Source organism: Rhinopithecus bieti, unplaced genomic scaffold (genome assembly GCF_001698545.2).
Source record: "Rhinopithecus bieti isolate Rb0 unplaced genomic scaffold, ASM169854v2 scaffold_11587, whole genome shotgun sequence".
Taxonomy (NCBI): domain Eukaryota; kingdom Metazoa; phylum Chordata; class Mammalia; order Primates; family Cercopithecidae; genus Rhinopithecus; species Rhinopithecus bieti.
Genome location: NW_016806966.1, coordinates 2,348,609 through 2,372,738, shown reverse-complemented (window position 1 = coordinate 2,372,738; position 24,130 = coordinate 2,348,609). Strand labels below are relative to the sequence as shown.

Here is a 24,130-nt window from a genome sequence, read left to right as displayed (position 1 = left end):
TAATTTTTATCAGTACAGCAGATTTAAATAAAAATTGAATTTAAATACCTTTTAAATACTGGATTGCATAATAGAGCAATCCAAAAAATTCCTCACATAGTTTAGTTTTAAGTAGTAATAATAATGTGAAAAGCAAATTTAAATACCATAATTATTTTTCATCATAAGTTGCAGAAAGTAAAACATGTTTCAATTTATGAACACAGAATAATTTTGCACATTAAAATAATAAAATCACCTCCTGGGTAAAATGTATGTTTTCAAAGAGCAGTATAGTTTTCATGATTTCTAAAATGATTTTATTTCTTCCTTTTGGGGAAAATCGTCATGTAAACAGCACCCTCATCATTTGTCTTTGAAAGAAGAGGCTTCTGATGTGGTTCGTCAAAAGAAGAAGTACCCAAAGAAGCCTAAAGCAGAGGCTTTGATAACATCTCAGCAACCCACTCCAGAGACATTGCCTGTGATCAATAAGAGTGACATTAAGCAATATGACTTTCACAGCTCAGATGAAGATGAATTTCCACAGGTGCTTGTTTTAAAACTATTTTAAAGATATTTCCTGCCAATATTTTATATTGCTATATTTTTAAAACAATTGCTATCTTAGAGTTTTTATTCTTGCTTTGTTCCCCTAATGTATATAGCATAAACATTTCCACATTATTTATGTAGCCACTGAAATGGTATTTACTCTGTATTATGTTTCATCAGTTGTATAGAATTTACTCTCTTGTGGAGCACATGGTTTTCAGTTTTTCCATTTATAAAAATGAACGTAGATCTTTTCCCTCTGTATTTAAAATAGATTCTTAGTAATTGAATTACTAGTTACTAACCAAAAATTATCAATATTTTACGACAGTTAATACATAATTGTAAATATTGAAAATATCAACAATGCTTTCCTTTTACCACACTCCACCAGCATTGTGTTTTATAACTTTTAATGTAAATTTAGGTAATGGTTGTTTGATTCTTAAAAGACTTAAAGGGACTGATTCAAATTTTAACTCTTTGATAAATATTGCAACAGCTTTATAGAAAATGTGCGCAATTAAAAAATATTTATTTTATAAGTGCTGTTTTTAAGATAAGACTTTTACTTTATATATTAAAAGATCCGGCCAGGTACGGTGGCTCACGCCTATAATCCCAGCACTTTGGGAGGCCAGGCGGGCAGATCACAAAGTCAGGAGATCGAGACCATCCTGGCTAACACGGTGAAACCCCGTCTCTGCTAAAAATACAAAAGTTAGCCAGGCGTGGTGGCGGGTTCCTGTAGTCCCAGCTACTCAGGAGGCTAGCTAGGAAAATGGCGTGCACCCGGGAGGCAGAGCTTGCAGTGAGCTGAGATCGTGCTACTGCACTCCAGTCTGGGCGACAGAGCAAGACTCCGTCTCAAAAAAACAAACAAACAAAAAGAAAGATCCATTTTTTCAAAAAATATTGAGTATCACCTGCTCTACCAATACCCTGTTTTTAAAAATAGCGTAGGAAACTTAACAGAAAATACTGTAACAAAGACCTTGAACCTACTGCCAGCTTTATCATATTTTAACTTTTTGACTTGTTTGCTTTAAGGAAACTTTTTTAAAAAAAACCAACATTATAGATATGTTTGAAAGCAGGACTGTTTATAAAACTCTTCATTGCTATAACTTTAAAATCTGGAGTTTGCATAAAATGTGTCCCTTTTGGCTGGATTATACTAGTTTTACTCTTTTTTTCACTGATTAGTTTTTCTACCCAGATAATATTCTGATAGTCATATGAATAGTATCAAATATGCAAAGATATGCTTAATTTTATCCCTTGAGGAGTGCTTAATGAACCCATATATTACTAATATATTACTGAACCCATATATTCATATAATGAACCCATATATCATCTAGTTTGAACTCAGGCAGAGCTTTGAACAGCCATGGGACATTCATCAGATGACCAGTTTGAAGGAATGAGGGATATAGTGCCTTACAAAAGAGTAATTTTCTAGATAGAAAGTATAGGGAAGGGTTCTAGGCACAACATATTAGAGGGAACTCCTAGCAGTTTAGCATTGCTGGAGCACATAACATAGAAGAGGAAGAGGGGATGAAAGGCTTGATGCCTGCAGTAATACCCAGATGTCAGATAGCCTCTATCTACATTATACATAATGGGAAATTATTTAAAATGTTAAGTAAGAAAATGACATAGATAACTATATGTAAAGTAGGCTTTTATTGGTGGTACTAATGAGAGCCTAGAAAGTTTTGCTATATATTCCCAGCCCTTTAAGAATGATGCTGTAGACTGGGCATTGTGGCTCATGCCTGTAATCCCAGCACTTTGGGAAGCCGAAGCAGGTGGATTGCTTGAGCCCAGGACTTGGAGACCAGCCTGGGCAACATGGTGAAACCCCATCTTTACCAAAAACACAGAAACAAAAGTACAAAAATTAGCCAGGCATGGTGACACATGACTGTAGTCCCAGCTACTCTTTGAGGCTGAGGCGGGAGATGGATTGCTTGAGCCAGGGAGATGAAGGTTGCAGTGAGCCAAGGTTGCACCATTGTACTCCAGCCTGGGCAACAGAGCAAGACCCTGTTTCAAAAAAAAAAAAAAATGATACTGTAGGGTGCTATGACCTATAGAAACTTTTATTGGTGGAATCAGTACATCCAGCCTGAAAGTAGAGCTCAGTCAGTGTAACTAGCCATGTTTCTCGTGCATTAAGGGATCTTCATTTCTGCTCCAAATTCTTGCATTGATTTATATAGTAAGTTCCCATACTCACATGAAAATTGCATTTTGAAACTTTTAGGTTGTTCTGATTGTTTATATTAGGTCTTAGACAATCCTCATTAATTTTATGGTATCACCATATTACTAAAGAGTAAGTATTAACATTTACCTATATTTGGGCATCATTCGGTGAGGCAACTATTCAGACTGCACCTCTTATAAAATGAGGATTTTGTTGCTGACAAGATCATTAAAGTAATCATACTTTTTCTTTGTCTGATAAACCAAGAACAAGGAATAGGGAGCCTTAAGAGAACAAACATTTTAACCAGACTTATGTCACTGAATTGCAGCTGAACAGAACTAAAACCCTGCCTCTTCTTGATCGTGCTTCCGATTTTTCTAACATTAGCTTTGTCTTCCTATGCCTCAGACTTCTTTTATCCCCTGGAATCTACCCCTAGGGAATGGTAGTTAGGAGGAACGGGTGATAGATTTTATATACAGAATTTCTGAGACTTTGTGACACTTCCTGTGTATATCTTAGAATAGGTACATTATTTGCAAAGGAACCAAAGTGTAAAATTCACATTTGGGATTTCCTTTCAAATTTCAGGTTGGGGGCTTGGTTCCCCATGAAGAAGAATCAGCCCCAGCTCACTGTTTCTGTGTCTCCCCCATAGGGTTGGTGGAGGTATATTGGAACCTCAAACAAATACCTTTCTCCCCTGGATGACCCTGCTCAGTGGTAATTACCACAGTTTGGAAATAATATGGAGAAAACATTTTTCCTCTCAAAATAGGAAGAGAGGGATTTGTGAGGTTCAGAAATTTGCAAGTAAATATGGTTGAGCCAGCGTTTGTCAGAAAAAGAGATGTACTACAAAGTGAGAGTGCGAGACAACTGAAACTTAAGTACCAAAACTTTTTTAAAAATTTTAATCATTATGGGTGGAAATTTATCTAAAACATATTATTTCCCTGTCGTCGGTATATTTGTGTATTATTTAATCTGTTTTTATGACGTTTATAAAGTGTGCTCTGATAGGTCAATGCTACTGCCCTAGAAGCCCACTCAATTACCTAGGGATATTTGGCCTGATATGACATGGCCTGGGCAGAGTGCTTTCTAATACGTAACAGCTTTCTGAAAGTCTTTATTCTTTTCCTCTAGCATTGTGGGCTTATCTCTTCTCTATAACCAATCTGCTTACTTTTAGCAAGTCTTCTTTTCTCTTCTTATTTTCTACTTCTGGTCTGCTAAGTTTAAAAAGTGATCTTTAAAAAGTGAGTGGAGAGATATAAGACTTTCCTTTGAATAAAACCTGACCTTTATGGCCTTTGAGGTTTTTTTGTTTTGGTGATTTTTTGGCTATTTATAAGCTGTTTTATATCCTAGTTTTGGCTTTATTACAGAGAGATAAAGTTATTGGATAAAAATACCTATAGGTGAAGTATAACTGTCATTAAATATTTATAGCCACATACATTATTTATAAAATATAATGGGATGTATAAAGACTATATTAATTCTAAGTCTTAGCACTTCATGTTTAGAAGCAATTAAGCAATGCCAATGCCATGTATACTTAACCTGAAAGAACTAATCCATTAAAAGAAGGATTTTAACCATAGAAAATTTTGCTAGTCATTGAATGTTTTGGGGAATTCAGTACCTACGATATGTAATATAGAAGTGATTTACTGTTTGTGATCAGATTTAAATTTTAGAGCATTACAAACTTGATCTATTGACTTTTGATAACTCCTAAATGGAATTCCTCTTTTGTCTAGGTATTGTCCCCAGTATCAGAACCGGAAGAAGAAAATGATCCTGATGGTCCCTGTGCTTTCAGAAGGCGGGCAGGATGCCAGTATTATGCTGTAAGAACTTTTGTGTGTGTGTGGTGTTTTTGTGAACTGGAATTAACAGGTAACCCATGTCAAGATGACTTAGTCTTGATCTAAAAATAGGAAATGCATCAATACTTTTGTGTGATATCCTTTATGTGAATACTGGTAAAAGATGCTAAAAGGTACTGAGTCCTTTCAAAGGGCATTGGAATCTTCTTCTTGAAAATTGATAATTCCTCACATTTTAGAAATTTAGTTTCATTTTGGGCACTAATTATAGCTTCAGCGGTTGTGAAAATTATTCAGTGTGTCATTACTAGAATTAGGTAAACCCAGAATTTGTAAGTTGGTTCTAGAACCTTTGATGGCTGCTAGGTGTTTATTGAAATTTGTTGTTATGCAAACCCATCTTGTGGATACATACCAGTAAGTATCAAACAAAATAATAATTTTTAAACTTCCATAATGGCAGTGTTTTGTCTAATAATTGTATTCATAACTTTCTGACACACCTAGAAGTTGCTTTATGCTATGAAGTCGCATTATATCACTTTCCAAGGTTCTCGGATGAGGTATAATGTAGCATTGTGAGGATGGCTTTGACTTTCTTATATGGCTTGTAGAGATCATTTATCTTGCTATGTAATGGTAAACATATACTGACAACTATTTTAGGGTGTGTAAATTTAGGAGAGGTGGAGATTTGTTTACTAATTATGCTGATGAGAGAAGGGAAATTTCTTAATGAAAGGGAACAGACATAGTATGATAAAATGATGAAGGGAATGGGAAGGCAGGGAACAGGCTGTTTGTTTCTTTATATTTATTTATTTATTTTATTTATTTTAGAGACAGGGTATTGCTCTGTCACCAAGGCTGGAGTGCAGTGATGCAATCATACAGTTCACCGTAACTTCAAACTCCTGGGCTCGAGTAGTCCTCCCACCTCAGCCTCCTGGGATTACAGGCACATACCACCACATGCTGCTAATTTTTGTAACTTTTGTAGAGATAGGGTCTTGCTACATTGCCCAGGCTGGTCTTGAACTCCTGGTCTCTAGTGATCCTCCTGTCTTGGCCTCCTAAAGTGCTAGAATTACAGGCATGAGCTACTGCATCCGCTTGGATATGTTTCTTAAAAGTAAAGAGGAAGCTTCAGTTTGACCCTTTAAGAGTTTGAAGTGCAATTTTTAGTCCAAAAAATTTTATTTCTGGTTTCTCAGTAGGAAGCCTACAAATTACGATGTAATTTCACCATCTCTACTTTGTACACATATGTTAAAAGCTGCATTATTTTTAAAGATATATTCCTTTTTAAGTATAATGGACCCTAAGTGAATATAGAAACTAAATTCAGTTTGGGTAATCTTGGTGAGTGAACTTTTGATTCAGTTTTGTAAAATTTAACCTGATTAATAGTCAGTGAAGCCCCATTTTTACAGTTTTATGTCTAGATTTTAATTGTTCTGCTAATGTTGCAGTTACTTCATGTTTATCATGATCTAACCTGTCTTCATTTCAAATTTACTCCATGAGTTTTTTGGGTTTTTTTTTTTTTTTTCTTTCTTTGCAGCCTCGTTTGGACCAAGCTAACCATTCATGTGAAAATTCAGAACTGGCAGATTTGGATAAGTTGAGGTATAGGCATTGCCTGACAACACTTACAGTCCCAAGAAGATGTATAGGATTTGCAAGGAGGCGAATTGGCAGAGGTGGAAGGTGAAGTATTTGTTTTCACTTTTGGTATTTGGTTTTTGTTTGCTATCTGGAACAGAAGACAAAGAAAAAGTGTTCAGCTGTCTCAGTTAATGTTTGGTTTTATTTTGCTTTTCAGGGTCATAATGGACCGAATATCCACAGAACATGACCCAGTCCTAAAACAGATAGACCCTGAAATGCTGAATAGTTTTTCAAGCTCTTCCCAAACTATAGACTTTTCTTCTAATTTCTCTCGGACCAATGCTTCCAGTAAACATTGTGAAAATAGACTGTCCCTTTCTGAAATATTAAGCAATATCAGATCATGTCGACTACAGTGTTTCCAGCCAAGGCTACTAAATTTACAGGACAGTGATAGTGAAGAATGTACCTCAAGAAAACCAGGGCAGACTGTGAACAATAAAAGAGTTTCTGCAGCATCTGTAGCTTTATTGAACACCAGCAAGAATGGCATATCAGGTAAGCTGTTGCTGTGTTAAAAGCATATCCTGCTATTCTTTTTTACTTAATTTATTGGGAAAGGAATTTTACTTAACCTACTGCATTTTTTTCCTAACCTAAGAAACAAAATTGTACTGTTCTGCCTCACATTTTAACCAAATTGTCCTAACTAGTACTGTAAAACCACTGACATTTATTTCGGGTGTTTTCCTGGTATGGTAAATGTAGGCAGAATGCATACAGACTTCCCTACGAGCACACTGCTTATAAGCTGCCACCAGATAATCACAGCACAGTACTATCTACTGCTTGTGTTAAAGGTAATTTTCATTTTGGTGCATAATCTTTGATTAAATGTTACCATTAATCCTTGAGAGTACCTTTGAAAACTCTTTCTGGAAAATGATGTTTAGGAGACTCCCTGTGAATAATTTTTTTTTTTTTTTTTTTTTTTTAGATGGAGTCTCGCTGTATCACCCAGTCTGGAGTGCAGTGGCGTGATCTCAGCTCACTGCAACCTCCGCCTCCTGGGTTCAAGCGATTCTCCTGTCTCAGCCTCCCAAATAGCTGGGACTACAGGAGCGCACCACCATGCCCAGCTAATTTTTGTATTTTTAGTAGAGACAGGGTTTCGCCATGTTGGCCGGGCTGGTCTCGAAATCCTGACCTCAGGTGATCCACCTGCCTCAGCCTCCCAAAGTGCTAGGATTATAGGCATGAGCCACTGTGCCCAGCCCCTATGAATAATAATTTTTGTCCTATAGCTTACCTCTAGTTAGATCAGGAAGTTTTTTCATTTTTAAGAGATGTATTCAAATTAATGTAATATTTTTATGACATGTACATTGTAAATAATGTATAATATCTGGAGAATCTAAGGTGCAATTTTGATTTGTTTTCTTCTGTGGTCTGTTTATCACATGTATGCAAGTATGTATAATTTATAAATATCTTTATAATGTATACATTGTATATATGCATTGTATCCCAAGACTAACATAGAGACTTACACTGTTGATACCTTTTTTTTTTTGTATTTCTAAATTATTTCCTAGATGATGCATTCTAGCATGTGAAATTATCATATTAAACTTCTTTAAAGTGATCATAAATCACTTTAGCTTGATTGGTCTCAATAATCAGTCTCTTTTAGCTACTGAACTGCCTCTTTTCCAACTTGACTCATACAGTGATTTGTTTAAAGGTTATAATGAAATATTGGATTTGTTTGAATGATTAGAAATTGGCATATCATTTATCCAAATTGGTTGGTTAATTTTCTCCTAAACGAACTTAAGTAAGGAAAATGGCCTCCCATTATATAAAGTTCATGAGTCTGTGAAGTTGAAAGAGTGCTTGAAGCTGAAATGGATAAATGCGTAATACAATTTGAGGCTGCAGGATTATTAGAAATCTAAAGATAGTAGAAAGTTGACAAATACTAAATCAGATCTTTTTTCAGCCAGCTCTAAGACAAAGTTCCAGTTTATTTAGCTAAATGGAATTCCTGTACTAAACATTCTCAAAATAATTTTTCCCAAAAAGAGAGTTTAAAACATACCATATAGAGGCATTTATAATTACATTTGACCGTAGGCTGATTGTTTTCTCTGGTGATATATACCACATTAAAAAGTGATTTTAATATCTTCCTTCTCAGCGTGAACATTGCCAGATATTTTCAGCTTTGTACTATACATTCCAGATTAACTCTAGATTTAACCTGACTTTTTTCCAGAAAGTATATATGTGTTGTATATATTGTTATATCATCAATGCGACATATGTATTGGTCCAAAATATAAGTTAATACGACTTAAATAGTTCCATTATAGTCACCTCTGTAATCCTATGACACTGCCATACAACAGAAAATAAGCATTTAAACTGTTACGTTAGGTGTGCATGTACTTCTCAGGGAATTTAAGTCACAAGTAGGCAATGTTAACATCATAGACAACAAGTTTTTTTGTGTTTTTATCTTTACCTTACCATTAGAAAAAAAATAATCTTTTTGGTCTGTGTGATTTCTCCTATCTGAAATTTTTTAATACCCTCAACACAGTACCATTTCTTTCCTTAAAAAATTTTTAAGACTTAAGCAACAACTAAGGTACATTAGAATTCAGTGTTTTGAAATCATATCTGTCTTATTTAGTAATTTATTCCTAGAGTAAAAGATTTTGTTTGAACTCATTCTTCTTAACTGACTGTGACTCCTCTAGTCACTGGGACCACAAGGTTTTTTGTTTTCAACAGATATATTTTGTTTTAAAATAATAGGCATGGCAATACAAATACATAATGAAAAAAGTTTTTTAACAGCATTTAAAAAAATAATTGAAAACTTATAATTTAATGATTTGTATCAGTTACATTCATTATATAGATTTCTTAGTTCTGGTTAGATAATAATTTTAAGTGAATTCAGTTACAATTCCATGAATATGGATAGGAATTTCCTCATCTACCTAAATAGAAGGATGAGGGAGTTTTAGAAAACTATATTTTTACTTTTGATGGATGTATCCTCATGTATTTAAGAATACAACAAAAGAATGGGATCCTCATCGTGTTTGGTTTTTTATCTACTGTTCTTGAACCATTCCGTTCTGCTTGTCTTAGTGGCTTGGTCATGAGAGCACAGTTGTTCATTTAAGAGTAACAAGAAACAACTTGCTCTCATGAACCAAGCCCACTAACAAGCAGAAGGAAAGTGTTCAACGACACCATAGATTAAAAAACCAACACATGATTTTAAGAGTAACAAGACAGGCCGGGCGCGGTGGCTCAAGCCTATAATCCCAGCACTTTGGGAGGCCGAGATGGGCGGATCACGAGGTCAGGAGATCGAGACCATCCTGGCTAACACGGTGAAACCCCGTCTCTACTATAAAGTACAAAAAAATTAGCCAGGCGAGGTGGCGGTCGCCTGTAGTCCCAGCTACTTGGGAGGCTGAGGCAGGAGAATGGCGTGAACCCGGGAGGCGGAGCTTGCAGTGAGCTGAGATCCGGCCACTGCACTCCAGCCTGGGTAGCAGTGCGAGACTCCGATCCAAAAAAAAAAAAAGAGTAACAAGACAAAAAATAAGGGAACAAGACTAACACTGGATTATACTTTTCCCTGGCAGAGAGTAACACTGAACTAAACAGATTATTAGTACTAAATTGTCCATTTCACAGCTGGGAAATCCCAGCAAATGAGTTTAATCAGAAATAGAAACATAATGCACTTTATTTGTATCACAAATTCCTTAGTTCTTAAACAAAAATTAAAAAGAGGGCTGCATCTTATGTGGAATTGAGGGCTAGTGGCAAATAATTTTCTCTTAAATGTTGTTAATAGCCCTGATTAATGTTTTCTGAGTCATAATCCATGTGTCCAAAATATATTCTAGGCCAGGCACGGTGACTCATGCCTGTAATCCCAGCACTTTGGGAGGCTGAGGCAGGTGGATCACTTGAGGCCAGGAGTTCAAGACCAGGCTGGGCAACGTGGCAAAACCCAGTTTCTACTAAAAATACAAAAGTTAGCTGGGTATGGTGGCACGTGCCTCTAGTCCCAGCTGAGGGGGGAAGATCTCTTGAACCCAGGAAGTAGAGGCTGCAGTGAGCCAAGATCCTGCCACTGCACTCCAGCCTGGGTGACAAAGTAAGACCCTGACTCAAAAAATATATATATACACATACATACATACATACATATATATATATATATATGTGTGTGTGTGTGCATTATCTTTTAGATACTTAAAGGAAAATTGAAAACTGTATCCTAGGTATTGGAACCAAAACTAAAGACTTCATTTGAAAGCAGAGATGTGTTTTGTTAACCTTTAAGTAAAATAAAGGTGTATTCTCTTAATTGAAAAACACTTGTCAAAGAAAAAAAGCAGGATAAAGAATAGATTGATTGTGGTGAACATGACAATTGAATAACCAAGAGAAATTAATTTCATATAATCATTTAGTATCTGTTATATGGGAAACACTGGGTTAAATGTTTAAAAGTTGCAAAGTTTTACAAGACAACCCTTACCTTCAAAGAACTTAATTAATAGCACATGCAAATTGTAATATGTACATGAAGAATGTAATTTCTTCACATAAACAGGGGATAATCCTTTGAAACTACAGTATTATTCTCTGAGATGATGTTCTTAAATCCAGAACTCAAGAAAATACATTTTGTATCTAAAAGTGCTTTGCTTTTTCAGATTTGAAAGGACAGATTAATTTACATTTAGTTTTAGTTTTCACTCATGCATGGTTGCAATTAGCATGATACTTTTTTCTTTTCTTACCCGTCATAATATACAGAATAGATACCAGTAGCCTTTTTGACAACTTTAAATATCTTAATATTACCAATTTCTAAAATCATTAAGTTTGTAAAGTTTTCCAAGAGAAATTCCTGATTTTTAGTTTTTTCAGTTTCTCTTCCCATTCATTCTTAAATTGTCATAAATGTGTGCAACTATGATAGTTTTAGGATTGGTATAATGTGATTTAGCATCTAGCTAAGGATTGGGGTTGCGTCCAGAGGTGAGAAATGGATTCAGACCTAAGGGATTAAAATATTTTAGTTAGACTATAAAAGGAAATAACGAAGTTTCAATTGTAAATATTTGGCTTGGGTTTCAGAAGTTTAAATGGATTTTTAGTCTTTTTTTCATTATTCTCACATCTATTTGTTCTCCATTCCCCAAATCCCCTCACCTTTCCACTCCCCACCCACAAAGACTGTTTATTCGTTAGTTTGCCTTTCACTGTAAGAGTTACATTTGTAAGATGTATATAGTCCTGGAAAGGTAATGTCAACCCTCCTGGATATGTTTGTCAGCAGAGTAGCTCCAGTGGTTTATATGAACTTTCATTTGACTTCCCACTCTAACCCAGAAGATTTGATGTAAGATCCCTCTCTCTACCCTTTAATCCTGCCCCAGATCTGTCCTTTAAAACAAACAAAAATTGCATATAGTCAGGGTATCTTCGATAAAGCATATACCAAAACTCTTGTAATACTGGGTATAGTGACTCACCTCTGTAATCTCAGCACTTTGTGAGGACAAAGTGGGAGGATGGCTTGAGGCCAGGAGTTTGAGACCAGCCTGGGCAACATAGCAAGACCCTGTCTCTCTCTCTTTTTTTTTTTTTGGAGACGAGTCTTGTTCTCTCGCCCACACTGGAGTGCAGTGGCATGATTCCGGCTCACTGCAATCTTCGCCTCCCAGGCAAAGCAGTTTTCATGCATCAGCCCCCCAAGTAGCTGGAATTTTAGGCACGAGCCACCACGCCGAGCTAATTTTTTTATTTTTAGCAAAGACGGGGTTTCACCATGTTGCCCAGGCTAGTCTTGAACTCCTGACCTCAGGTGATCCACCCACCTCGGCATCCCAAAGTCCTGGGATTACAGATGTGAGCCACTGCACCCAGGCAAAGACCCTGTCTCTTAAAAAAGAAAAAAAGGAAAAAAAAACTTGTAACAAAGACTGACCTGGTAGATGAAGAAATACTAGATAATGTATTCTTTTTTGACTTTTAAATAATCTTTACTGCCAAATTAAGTATTCTTCATTAAGCTGTGAAAATGTGGTCGAGGCTAGTATTTGAAAAATTCATGGCTTCCCAAGAATCCATCTTAGCCCAGTTTAAGAAGCACTGCATTAAAAGTTAAGAGATGATGAAAAAACAAAGGCACAAGCACAAAAATCCTGTGTTCCTACTCTGTTGTGGGATGATCATCCAGAAGATCCAGAGTGTATTTCTGTTTAGATTGTTCTTTTCATTTGTCAACAAAAACAATACAGAGTTAACAAAGATTTCCCATATACTCAAGAATACCTCTGGGCACAAGCTTAAGAAGCAGGGACCTAAAGCTGTATAATCATTGTGTTAGTGTAAAATCTGTGGAGGTACACAGAGTATGTTTTTAGTTGATCACTAAGAAGTCACCCTAGGCAGAGCACCATACAGGAACTACACACCTAAAAGGCAAAGGATGAAATGAGGGATGGCTGGGACCTTTGAAAACAAAGTCTGCTTTCCAAGGATGGTGACAGATACTTAAGAAAAGGCATATGGATTTATCTGAGGAATAAAAGTAGACTGGTAATTACGAGATAGGTAATGAATCAGATTTGTAGAAGATAGCCAGAAAGGTGAGGGGCTTTCGTGAAAAACAGACTGTTCTGTATACAACATATCTGGAAATACAAGTATGTTACTAATGTCCTGAATTACGTATTTGGGTATATAAAAGGGAAAATCGTATAACAAGTATGCCGAATGTGTTATATAGAATGTGTTACCCAGGAAGTTTTGCAAAACATTTTACTTAGGGAAGGAATACTTCTCATCTATCTGGAGTATTAAAATACTCCTACCTTCACAAAACAATCAGATTTATGGTTACTTTTAAATTGATAAGATTTCTGGGCATGTGATGGGATAGATTTATGACCAGCATGAATTTCACTTTTAAGCTAGCAACTTAAGATCAGCTAGTGAAAAGAACTTGGCTTGACCCTAAGCAAGAGAAGCAGAGAATCTCAATTTCCCTTTTGTACATTACCACTTGCCCTTGGTGCCACCATCACCTCACCCAAAGCTGGGTTCCTATCTTGTATCTTATTCTGAAACAGATTTGTTCACTCTATAACTATTACTTCTTTCTGATGTACTTTAATGTGTGCCTCTTGGTAATCCAGAGCAATGTAAGAAATCTCTTCTGGATGTATTTCAGTAACTTACAAAAGAAAAAATAATTAGTAGAGAAAGTGCTTTCAGTCAAATTTCTCCTGCTCCCCCCCCAACAAGTAAGTAAACCCTGAGAACCCTGAGAATTGCAGTTCAACATTGTGTCCATGCTATTAAAACTATACATTTCATACCACTTTTCCTCCACCCCAAAATAATAAAGGAGTTAGAAAGGATGTTTTGTATATGTTCCAATTTTGTGTCATTGCTTACTCTTGGCGATTTTTGTCTAAAGTTTTGAAGTAATAATAAATTGTGCTCTAGAAAATTCTGAATGAGGAAAATCAGCTTGTTGCAAGCACAGAATACCTTGCTTAATAATAAAGAGCTAGATGCCAAGAATGGATATAACATACTGAGATTCAGGTGAGGGGGAAAAGAAAAAAAATGAATGTAATTTTTAAGAGCATATACATATAGAATTAAATTAAATTTGTGTCAGTGATTCTTAACCAGAAATGGGATCAGAAATGAGAATTTTAGTATCAAAGTCCACCTAGGTTTAAAAAGGTTAAGAAACACTGACCATTAGTCTGAATAATTTGGATTGCGACTAGGTTGGAATTTTCTGAGTTTCCTATGAGGAGAAAAGAATAAGGTTCCTGAGCAAATTAATGGTCTGAAGAAGACAGGACAGTAAATGCAGACACCCAAAAAAAACAGCTAGTTTTATCTGTTTCCCTTTTTAATATGTACACAAATGATCATGTGTTCATAAAAGCAAGTAGAACGCAGCTAGTTGGCAATATTTTATCTGTGATCTACCAACCCCAAAATATTTTGTTGTTGTTAAAAGTAGCAGTTTGGGCTGGTCACAGTGGCTCATGCCTGTAATTCCAGCACTTTGCGAGACTGAGGCGGGAAGATCACTTGCAGCCATGAATTGGAGGCCAGCCTGGGCTGACATAATGAGACCCTGGGTATACAAAAAATTTAAAAAATTAGCCAGGTGTGATGCCATGCACCTGTAGTTCCAACTACTCACTACTCAGGAGGCTGAGGCGGGAGGATCACTTGAACCCAGGAGTTCAAGGCTGCAGTGAGCTATGATTGTACCACTGCACTCCAGCCTGGGCAATAGAGCAAGACTCTGCCTCCAAAAAACAGGAATTTGTTCTTTCTACTAATTTAGATACATACTTTATTCTGAATTAGTAAGATTTTATCAGCTGACTTAAAAGATTTTAGAAAGAAGAAAAAATTCTCATTCTTGCTTCTCTCTCAATTTTGATATATATTCTTATTTGGCTTATTCCTCACTTAATATTAATCATTGTGCCTCTCACCTTTTCACCAGAGTATAAAGCTCAACTCTGAACACACTTGACACTGGACTTAAGGACTGTTGTAATAATACCAGATTCCAAGTCCATTTCTTTTGAATTGGTGAACTGTACACATAGGACTTAAACAGATTTATTTGGGTTTAATTTAAGATTTTCTTTCTGTCTTTGTATCTAATAAAACTATTTTCATCTCTTTCCCCAAGGTTTTCAAACAGCTGGAAATTCATGAATACTTCACATTTTCATTTGAGTTTGAAGATTATAAATTTAGAATTTAAAAAATTTTTTTTCATTTAAAATAGAACACTTGCAGTGAATTTAACATGTGCAAAGAAAGACATTTGATTTTGTTGGTAATTCAGTAAGATAACTAATGTGTACTTCAAAATACAGGTAATTTTAAAATTTTAGAGTGAGCACTGTAATAGCCCCAAGGTTTTGAATCTTTTAAAAATAACATTGCTATCTAAGAACTGTTTTCCCCTTCTAGTCCAATACAAATTTTAATGGTAATATTGTGGAATAGAAATGAGAGTATATCCAAAGCTTTGTTCATTTCTGGGACATAACTCCTTTGTCATAGAAATATACTGTACTAGGCATAACTTGTTATATGTCTAATTTACCATAAATTTTTTTTAAAATTATTTATGTGTGATCCTACTCAACAGAAAACTTGGGAGAGTTAAGTAAGCTAGATTGAGGCTGTAGTTGCCAGTCTAAACTCCTTTAGGTCATATTGATTAGATCACTCAATTGCATGTAGAGGTTGATTCATTAATTGGTATTTCTTATGTCTGTCTTTTCTTTCCAACTACATTCCAGGACTTTGTAACAGAGATCCTCTTCTTATTTTCCCCTGTATTCACTATAACTCTTAGTGCAGCATTCTGCATTATAGTAGATAGTAAATATTGGTTGATTGAAATAATTGGGAGAAAGGAAAGCGAGCAGTAAAAAAATAGAGCAAAATTACTCTAAAGTACATTTCTTCTAATGTCATTTAATTTTTCTTGACTCTAATATTGTACTGACTTCCATGGAAATGTCTTTGTGTTCTCTGAATCAATTTATCAATCATCTGCTGAAATATCAACGAATGAAATTTTGTTTACATTTCTTTGAGAAAAATGGTTTCTGTAACTTAGCTGATTTTTTCAAAAAACGTTATAGATGTCTTATTTTCATTTGAAACACACTTTTAACACAGTTGGTCACAATAGAATTTATTACATCTGAGGATACATATTATCTTCAGTTTTCTGAATACTTGTCTGATTTCTAGCCCATATTTTTATAGATGGATTTACTTTAGACATTGAATCTATTGGCTTAAATTATAGTTTATGGTTATGTTAGATGAATGTTGTTCTCTACTTTGATTTGTAATCAGAGAATAAAATATTTTCACTTCAATATTATATGAAACCAGCAGTAAAAATCATTGACAGTCTTGCAGATGGTCCTGCTTTCTTATTAAGGCTATAACTTAGTCATTATTTTATTATTATTAACATGAATAAATCAAAGTTTTTTTCATTACTTGCTCGTCATAATGTAGAGAATTAAGAGTGGTCTCAAAGATATTAAGTCTGCATAAATGGTAAAATATTCATGTTAGAACTATATTATTCAACAAAAACTACATTTAGGCACTTTTCTTAGCATATGATGGAGATCACAGATACAAGCATACACCACACTTGCTGAAAGATTTGCCATTTTCATTAGATTATTTTCTGATAATCCATGTTGTAGTTTGTTATTGTTTTCATCTTAATTGTAGAGTAAGTTTATATTCTGCTTGTGTTATTAAAAATCTTGTAAAACGCACTCATTTCCAAAATTCATGTTGTTTACCAGTAACAGGGGGTATCACGGAAGAGCAGTTTCAGACACATCAGCAGCAGTTAGTTCAGATGCAAAGGCAGCAACTTGCCCAGCTTCAGCAGAAACAGCAATCTCAGCATTCCTCACAACAGACACATCCAAAAGCACAGGTAAACTGCTCTTTTCTTCATAGTTATGTCTGTTTCTTTCATCAGTATGTAGTTTTATTCCATTTTAGTCAAGTCAGATACCAAGAAGATAATCTTGGTTTTGCCACTCTTGATTTGGGGGCTCTAACCTGAATTTCTTTTCAGGTAATGTACGTAATTTTAAGTGACTAGCTTATAAACTAGTCTCGTAATACTTTGAGAAGAGTTCTGGAGCCAGATGTGGTATTTTAAATTTTTTGAAGGGTTGAGAATTTATAGAAGTAATTATATATGTAGTTGTGAGAATCATTCTCCACCTCTACTCCCCCAAAGAAGATTTTTTTGAAAGATATAACTTTCCTAACCACTTCCTAAACTGTGTGTTTAAGTGCCATGTGGATGTGCTTCATAAGCTGGGCGGTAATTCAGTTGAATTGTGCGATATATTAACAGCATAACACCTTACCGTTGTGAATCACATTTTCCTGTTGAAGAAAATTGCAGCCAGGCACGGTGGCTCACGCCTGTAATCCCAGCACTTTGGGCAGCTGAGGCGGGCAGATCACTTGCTGTCAGGAGTTCAAGATCAACCTGGCCAACATGGCAAAACCCTGTCTCTACTAGAAATACAAAAATTAACTGGGCATGGTGGTACATACCTGTAAGCCCAGCTACTTGGGAGACGGAAGCATGAGAATCACTTGAACTCTGAAGGTGGAAGTTTCAGTGAGCTACGATCGCGCCACTGCACTCTAGCCTGGGTGATGGAGTCAGACTGTGTCTCAAATAAATAAATAAATAAAAGTTTTTAAAAATGAAGAAGAAAATTGCCACTAAGGGAAGTTGTTTGTAGACACAACTAAATAAAGATGCTAGAGATAAGAATACAAATACTTGCCGGGCACGGTGGCTCAAGCTTGTAATCCCAGCACTTTGGGAGGCCGAGACGGGCGGATCACGAGGTCAGGAGATCAAGACCATCCTGGCTAACACGGTGAAACCCCGTCTCTACTAAAAAATACAAAAAACTAGCCGGGTGAGGTGGTGGGCGCCTGTAGTCCCAGCTACTCGGGAGGCTGAGGCAGGAGAATGGCGGGAACCTGGGAGGCGGAGCTTGCAGTGAACTGAGATCCGGCCACTGTACTCCAGCCTGGGCGACAGAGCAAGACTCCGTCTCAAAAAAAAAAAAAGAATACAAATACTTCATAAAACCATAATTGCCAAAAGGAGCCAGCCTTGCCAACACCCTGATTTTAACCCCATAAGCTTCATTGTGGACTTCTGGCCTACAGAACTATATGATAATAAATTTCTATTTTAAGCCACTAAAACAAAACTAAGAAATCTATTTCAAATTTGAACCACCTGAAAAACATAAACCTTGCATTTTAGGTCTTAAATTTTATTGCTCTATAATTCTAAAACCACTTCTAAAGTAGTAACTGAGATTTACTCAATCTTGGTTATATTTTGTGAGCTCTCAGGCTAGAATCTGCCTGTTGTGGTTCAGCCCATTCTCAAACGGTCAGTACACTGACTTTAAAGATCCTGACTCCAGTAACATGAATATCTCAGTGACTTTGGAACCCAACACTCCTGTGACATCCAGGTGTATGTGGGACTTACTCAAGGACTAGGGCTGTAGGTCTTAGTAACCAGTTTTATACAGAATGAAGGAGGAATGGCTATTTAACTTTACTTTGTTTGCTTTTTCTGAGTCTCTTGGTTAACCAGCCTAAAGTATTTTCAGCCTGTTTCAGGGTTAGGCCAAGATAGGTTTTCACGTTGTGACAAAAATGTCTATTAATCATCTCTGTGATTTCATTTTATCCAAGTATCTAGTTTGTCAAGCATTTTAAAATCATTCATTAATATTTACTGGAAAATTAATAGAATATTAAAGCCTTGGGTTATTTAATCTCTAGTTCTTTCTCAGAAATAACTTCCCAGTTTTTGTTCACTTCCCTGCTTCATATGCCAAAAATCGTCTATGGAATCCTAGATCTCTTAATCTAAACACTTATAATTGTTCAAGGTTAGAAAGGCAACAGCCTCTTGGGTTTGCCCCATCCCTTAATATGTTCATGAAATTACATCTAAAAATTAGAGAATTTAACTTTGTTCATTCTATAGGGCTCAAGCACCTCTGACTGTATGTCTAAAACACTTGACTCAGCAAGCGCCCACTTTGCTGCATCTGCAGTGGTCAGTGCACCTGTTCCAAGTCGCAGTGAGGTAGCCAAGGAACAGAACACTGGCCACAACAACATAAACGGTGTTGTCCAGCCTTCAGGTACAGCTGGGGTTTCACATGGTACCTACTTTCTTGAAGTTGTAACTCAGTGATTGGGAGTATGGTTTTTGTTTTTTTATCCAAGGGGAAAATGTGTATAAGAAGTCAGTCAGGACTCTTTAGGATTTCTTTGGAAAGATAGGGGGGAAATAGCTAGATGTTTCTAGAATTCACATAGAATCTACTCCTTGTTTTCCCCCTCATCCATCGAATACATACCTGTGTAACACTACCCTTCCTGGTTTCATTCACATACTGTCAGTTGCCTCACATCTTAGGAAATCTGTTGAGCTAACCATCCCCATTCAATCATCCATGCATTGATAAAAAGGTGAAATATAACCCAGGACAGTAATAAACTGGAAATCAGGTTTGCCCTCCCACTCTTACGTACCACTCATAGGCATACTTCCTCTGGCTCCCCCTCTTTAGATAGAGTATTGCCATGAAACCCTGTCTGCTTCTTAGTACCCTGAGTCTGCAAAAACTTGCTATTCCTATCATCTTTCAGCTACCTCTCAGACCCTAGGATTTTCCAGTTGCTTTTATATATACTCATGAGCCTGATTGTCCATTTTTACTAATATTCATGCATATGTGCATTCTTAGGGAAACCCAACTGTCATTTCCATCTGTCCTGTTATACTTAACTCCACAGTTGCCAGATATAGGTGGCAGAATACTTTGCAAAGCTCTTTTTTGTAGACCAGTAGAAAAGTGGATGTTTTGGGGGTTGTAGCAGATTAGTACATTCTACTTAGTGATCAGAAGCTCCCTTTGGAGAGATCAGTGTGTGAAAAGTTAACTTGGCATTCAATTCAAATACAAATATTTTATTTATTTTATTAAAAGTCTAAAATAGTTTTATTGATGTCTCATGATACTAATTGAATGACTTTTTTCTTTTTCAGGAACCTCTAAAACATTATACTCCACCAATATGGCTTTATCATCTAGCCCAGGGATTTCAGCTGTACAACTTGTAAGGACAGTTGGCCACACCACTACAAACCACTTAATCCCAGCATTGTGCACAAGCAGTCCTCAGACACTTCCCATGAACAATTCCTGCCTGACAAATGCAGTGCACCTCAATAATGTCAGTGTTGTTTCTCCAGTCAATGTGCATATCAATACACGGACTTCAGCACCATCGCCAACAGCCTTAAAACTTGCCACAGTTGCTGCCAGTATGGACAGAGTGCCAAAGGTTACTCCCAGCAGTGCCATCAGCAGCATAGCAAGGTGTGTGTGTGTGTTTCAGTGATGATTCTCCCTTTGTGCTGGCTGTCTTGTGGGAAGAAAAAGACTTTTTTTTTTACACTGCTCAAGCAATAGGTGTTTATTGACAGACTTGATTTTCAGTAGATATTGAAGATCTGTATAAAGTTCTGTGACTTAGTTATTTGTTTAAGGTACCTAGTAGGGTGCTTAAATGCCAACCTAGTAGGATTGTTAGAGAAAGGGAGAGGAGTAGTAGAGAGAGAAAGGAAAAGAAAGAAAAGGACATCAAATTGTCAAACACATCACAGTCTATGTTAGAAGCTTCAGTTACTCTTCCCCGCTCCCCCCAACCCCACCCCCAAGATGGAGTCTTGCTCTCTTGCCCAGGCTGGAGTGCAGTGGCACGATCTCAGCTCACTGCAAGCTCCGCCTACTGGGTTCAAGCGATTCTCCTGCCTCAGTCTCCCAAGTAGCTGGGACTACAGGCACATGCCACCACACCTGGCTAATTTTTGTGTTTTTAGTAGAGACGGGGTTTCACTATGTTGGCCAGGATGGTCTCAATCTCCTGATGTGTTGATCCACCCGCCTCAGCCTTCCAAAGTGCTGGGATTACAGGCATGAAGTTACTCTTGTCTAGTGTTTTATAGTTTAGGCAGTCTGGAAGATGAGAGTTGTTATGATTAACTCCGTGCCAGAGTTTAGGTTTCACATCCAAATTTGTGTTTTCTTTAGCATCATACACGAAGGGAAAGTAAATTACTTTATGTGTATTAAAAATGAGAATATTCCAGGATTAACGTACATCTATAATATATTTTAGAATGTTTTTATATTTCTGTCTATGACAAGGAGAACAATGAATCAGAAAAAAATCGATTTGCATAGGTTAATACATGATCTTAGGCCTATAGAATTAAACTCTAGTGGAAAGTAATTTCAGTAATACTGTGCTCCTAATGATTATTCTTTTTGAGTGTCATATGCTTCATCTCTCAAAAAAAAAAAAAGAAAACTTGTTTTGTCCTGTGATACATATTTCATAAGTAATTTCTCATTGGCTTCTACTGAAATGTTATGTTAAATTATTATCTTTCCTAAGTAAATAGCTATAAAAAAATTAGGAATTATTGGAATTTCTGAGCTGAAGAAAAATTTTCTCATTCCTATCTAGAAATCGTAAAAATGGGAATTGTTCTTGGGAAGTCATGTTTAGTTGTAGTTACATAACAATGTTTTTGTAAATACTAAGTGGTAGCATCATGTTCTAGAGAGTATTAATGTTTATTTTATTCTTTGCTTTACCATAGAGAGAACCACGAACCAGAAAGATTGGGCTTAAATGGAATAGCAGAGACAACAGTAGCTATGGAAGTGACATAACCTAAAACATGTGGCTCTGACCTGTGCTGATGGTGTGCAGTCATTCATATTCCAGCTGAATGCAAAAGGCAACACTCTGTGGATCACAGAGTGTAACAATGGACCTAAATGGACTATAGTATATTGGATGTTAAATCCATGTATGATGTATATTTTGTAAAATTGGGAAAATCACTACCTTGTAAAATAGTTTATTTGTATCATCAATATTATTTCTGTTACTTGAATAGTAGATATTCATCATCATGCTTTTGCACTTGAATTTGCAACTGAATGGATTTTAAAAAATAATTCTTTAATGGGATCATGAGCATGAAATGGGATCCTGCATCACTTGTTTTAACTATTTATTTTGCCATGTTTACATTTTGTATCTTGTAAAATAAATCCAACTTTGTGTCTAAAAGTTAAAGATTCATAGCTAGGAAATGAAATTCTTGTAATTTTTTTCTAAAGGAACTGTAAAGTTTTCACTTGGTTCATTTTGTTTCACAATTTGACTAGATGGACTTTTTGGTAAATACTTTAGTGGCATTTCACTGTCAAATATGAAGTTCAAGGCAAAATAGTATTTTCTATTACTGTGCAGGGGAAAGGGATGGATCGATACATGCAAATTTAATGTAGTAACTCACTTTTCCATATATTTTGAATGTATATTTCTATTTATAATACCAATTTATAAAAAATAATTACACAAAAAATGGAATAGGAAAAATTATGCATCTAGCACATTTAAACTGTGCAGATATGAAAATTTTTCGAGGATTACATTTTACCTGAAGGCTGCATATTTTAACTGGCTTTAAAACTGTAACACACCACATAAAAGATACTTTACCAGGTATGTATTGCATTATGTCATTGCAATAATTATTGGAAGTCTAGATATCGAGCCATCCCAGGTGTTGGGAGGGGGGAGGGTTGTGGCAAGATTGTCTTTTCAATTTTGGAGAGTTTTCCTGTGGCTACAAGGCAAGTAACGGGTTGGAAAAAGTCTGACTGTAAGCGTTGGACACCTTCATAGTGTAGTGTTTTAGTGACTTTTTTTATACGGTTCTTGTAAATTAGATACGTGTAGTGGTGTTTCAGAATGTTTGTTTATGCACTAGTTCAGACAACTTTCCCTGTTACTTGTTCTTGATAAGTGAAAACTGCAGGGAAATAAAAAATACATATCAAAACATGGACATGCTGCATATGTGTTTATTTCACAATGTGCACACAGTATAAGTGAAAATTTAAGGGAGATGATAGCACTTAACAGCACTTTTCATGTTCACATGCTTTCCAAGCATTAATGAAAAGAACTATAGGAAGCTCATCTGTGGGCTCTATTGGGTTTCCGATAATCCAATATAAACTACCTTTGATATGAAAGTTCGTAAGATATTTTACAGAATGTAAGTAATTTGCAATATCGCAGTCATTGAAATGTCATAAGTGAGCCTCATTTTATAAATAAAAGTTTAGAGTAGAATTATATTGCAAGGGGGTTTTGTCAAGTAAGTACTGGGAAATGTAAATATTTTTAATGAATACAATTAAAACCATTTCAAACTTACGTAATTTTATACTTTACATTTTTTATATCTGCAGTCCTGAAAGATGTAAATTGATATGTCAGTTGAATTTATGGGCCAAGATTTCTGGTGAAAGTGGTTTTTATTCAGGTCCTAAATGTGTAAAGCAATTTATGGTCAAAACCATAGAAAAAAATAGTAATTTTGTCTTGGTTGTGGCCTGATAGGATCCATGCTCGTTTCTGCCATACTACCTCTGGAGTTACTCATTGCTGATTATATAAAGGAAATAATTTTGATTTGATATGTATTATGACTGTGTTCATTCTGCTTATAGTTGGATGTATCTCCTTGCTATTAAGAACTTAAAACAACTTTAGTGCCAATTGCAGAGAAAGCTTTTTTCCCCATTTTACTGAAGTAAAGCATGAAGTGAATTTGCCTTATGTGATATATATGTTATAAATAAGTAAAACAAAAGAACTATCCATTTGTACGGTTTCTGGAGGTGGTGGCAAATCCAGAACTTATAAGACTGATGACCAATTGATTTGTTCCTTTTGAAGTAAAATAGAAACATAAGCCTTCCTTATTTTGTTGGTTGTAACTGTTTCATGGATGGCATTTCAGTTACGTACATATACATTTTCCATTGTTTTTCAAAAACTTAAGTGACAAATATTTGTTTTCACTTTATTAAACTGAAGAATAGTCTATTTCTGCACTGGACAGCACTGCTTTCTTAGTTTTCTTAGGAAATTAGTGTCCTCAGAGTCCAGTAAGCTTTCAGAATCCTTGGAGAATGTGTTTCTTTGGAATGGGTGGAGGTGGGTAATTTTTTAAAAAATAACAAAACGGGTAACTCTCACATGGTAGGATGTTCTTAATTCAGCATAGATAAAACATTTTAATTGTATTTTCTTATTTCTCTACCTTCAT

At 35.8% G+C, this 24,130-nt stretch overlaps 1 protein-coding gene across 3 annotated transcripts in view; it reads left to right on the top strand.

The window, feature by feature from the left end:
• The window catches only part of EPC2 (enhancer of polycomb 2), a 47,663-nt gene extending 24,030 nt beyond the window's left edge, over positions 1-23,633 (top strand). For 2 of the 3 annotated variants that reach the window (XM_017879102.1, XM_017879101.1), the window contains 8 exons: positions 338-529; positions 4,525-4,614; positions 6,158-6,303; positions 6,419-6,762; positions 16,653-16,789; positions 18,902-19,061; positions 19,973-20,306; positions 21,596-23,633. In XM_017879102.1, the coding sequence (XP_017734591.1) occupies positions 338-529; positions 4,525-4,614; positions 6,158-6,303; positions 6,419-6,762; positions 16,653-16,789; positions 18,902-19,061; positions 19,973-20,306; positions 21,596-21,668 (1,476 nt within the window). In that variant the 3' untranslated portion in view covers positions 21,669-23,633. The remainder of the gene's footprint in view (positions 1-337; positions 530-4,524; positions 4,615-6,157; positions 6,304-6,418; positions 6,763-16,652; positions 16,790-18,901; positions 19,062-19,972; positions 20,307-21,595) is intronic. The other variant, XM_017879103.1, reaches the window with a different exon arrangement.
• Positions 23,634-24,130: the final 497 nt, after the last annotated feature.